The sequence below is a fragment of the Lepisma saccharinum genome, unplaced genomic scaffold (assembly GCF_977018435.1).
Source record: "Lepisma saccharinum unplaced genomic scaffold, izLepSacc3.1 HAP1_SCAFFOLD_1256, whole genome shotgun sequence".
NCBI classification, from domain to species: domain Eukaryota; kingdom Metazoa; phylum Arthropoda; class Insecta; order Zygentoma; family Lepismatidae; genus Lepisma; species Lepisma saccharinum.
This window is the reverse complement of record NW_028143883.1, coordinates 17,611-20,030: the sequence shown is the minus strand read 5'-3', so window position 1 is coordinate 20,030 and position 2,420 is coordinate 17,611. Positions and strand designations below refer to the sequence as shown.

The 2,420-nt window shown below is 34.7% G+C and overlaps 1 protein-coding gene across 1 annotated transcript; it reads left to right on the top strand.

The window, feature by feature from the left end:
- Positions 1–78: 78 nt before the first annotated feature.
- On the top strand, positions 79–1,949 carry LOC145983571 (nibrin-like; the record flags this gene model as incomplete). Its single annotated transcript, XM_083116641.1, has 2 exons — positions 79–238; positions 1,668–1,949. Coding segments are annotated over 2 exons (442 nt in total), but the record flags the coding sequence as incomplete, so codon positions are not given.
- Positions 1,950–2,420: the final 471 nt, after the last annotated feature.

The window sequence follows — 2,420 nt, the reverse complement described above, 5'->3', positions numbered from 1 at the left end:
AATAGCATAGGAAATGGATTGAAATCCTTTGTGCTTTTCTGTTTCTATTGTTTGATATTTATACTTAATTTCCAACAGAGTGGAACGTGAGCCCATCATAGTGTCAACATCAACACTCCCTGTACCTGAGAAAAAGGAATTGAAGTCTACACTTGCAAAGTTAGGGGGACATCTGGTTGGGGATTGGCAGGATAAGTGCACACATCTTACAATGAACAGCTTAACTCTCACAGTTAAGGTAAGTTGTATATGATAGATTTTCATATTGCTTTTGACATGTGATAAAATGCATGTCAGAGTTCATTATAAGTGGAGTGCTTGTTTGGGAATGCTAAATTTTGTTTCATCCATGGATATTGAATATAATATATATATTTGCATGATTTCAGAAAATCATATTTAGTATGTTTACTTTTTTATCACCCAAATATTCTGAAAACTCTTCCAGATTTTGGATTATCCCAATAAATCAGTAGATCGTCTCTGATTTTATGTTTGGTAGTGATGTAGGATTTTGTTAATGCTATATGAAAGTAAGAAATAGCATACTTCTGTGAAGAAAGACAGAAAACATGGATACTCTGATCGTCGATGCAGGCCTTGTTTCTTGTTTGATGTTGTAATTTTCCTGTTAAGTAAGTGGTCCCAGGTTCGAATTCTCGCCTGGGCATGGGTGTTCTTTGTGAGTGTCCCTTTATCAAATAACTTGTCCTCATCTTTGTAATTAGCCAAAAATGGCAGAAAAGCGAAGTAAAATAAACCAAATCAAGCAATCTCCTTGTTAAATAAGAAGCCGAATGAGCCTTCCATTCTAAGTTTGTAGAAACAAGTGCACTGTCACCAAACCTAAAATTACCAAGCAAAGCTGTCCACTAATTCTGCTTTGTTTGGATGTTGTTTGGCATTGATTCTGTTTTTTATATGCTGTTATATGAAATATTCTGCTAATCACCTTCTGGACTGATCATGATTTTCTACCGAAGCAATTCTAATGCCCTTACCTACTCTGAATTTTATTATTTTAATGTTTTCCCTCTTTACTTGCTATTTCTACCCTTTGCCATATCCTATGAATGCAACTATGGCATTTTGTGTCAAAACATGGTTTGCAGGGTGATTCATATAAAACTGGCACATTTCATTATCAATATATGTGAACAACAAATAAAGCTACCAACAAGTTATTACATCTGAAATATAGCATAGATATGGGAGTTTAACCATGACATTACATGCTGAAAATAGACTCTCCCCTAAAGGCACAGCTGGACACATCGTTCAATGTTCCTTGCTAAATGCTATCGAACCCAGGACTCCGTCAATACTGGTGATTTCATTTTCGTTTGTAAGTTTCTTTAATTTGTCCAATGTCGATGACATGTAGTACATGCTTTTTCCTCAAGATACCACCGAAAAAGAAAGTATGGGCATGTCAAATCAGTTAATCTTGGTGGCCATAAGTTTCATGAAATTATCCACTCCTTGAGAATGTATGAATCTTCCAGATGTCTGATGTAATCTGAAACTAACATTACTATGTATTCCTGTTGAAATAAAACAAGAAAGAAATGTATTAGTTTTATATGAATTACCCTGTATGTTCAGAATGTAAAAAAACGTTGCTCCTTGGTTGAATGTCTATACAGTTTGCTTGTACCTAATTTCAGGTCGTTTGTGCCCTAGCTGCTGGGAAACCCATTGTAACCCTTGAATACTGGCAGAAATTCTTAGAAGCTGCATCCTCGAGAAATCCTCTGCCAAAGTATGAGGAATTCATCCCAGTTCTTGCAGAGTCGACCCTGAACAAGAACGAAGTTTTGTTTGTCATTAATGAGAAAAGGCATGAATTGTTTTCTGGAAAGACATTTGTATTCCGCACTGAGAAACAGTACAGCAGATTGGCATGCATGATTACTGCAGCAGGTGAGATGTTGTTTGTTAACATATAGTGCTGAGAATGTAAAAGTATTTTCATTACAGAATGTGTGAGAAATGATTTTTTAAAAAATGAAATTAAAAATTTGTGCACTTTTATCACTCCCCTCCCGAAAATTACGTGTTGGAAACATATGTTCCCATGTAAAAGTATGAGAGTCAAAATGAAGACATAATCATGATCTTTTCAAAATAGAATATTTCTCCATCAACTGGGAAGTCAATGCATTTATTATTAAAATATGCTGTCATGCTGCTTCCATGTTCAGTCAATATAACAAGTACAGTATATATAACTGTAGCTTCATTACCATCCATGTTCTCATGGCGGGAAAGAAAACTTCAAATTTTCAAAGCATTTAATGCCAACATTTCCTGAAAAGTTCTGGGTAACTAGAACAAAATATTGCTGGAAGAATAAAAGCCACTTTTCAAAATAAAATTTATGATACCATTTTAGTTTCCAGTAAGTTATAATTCAATTT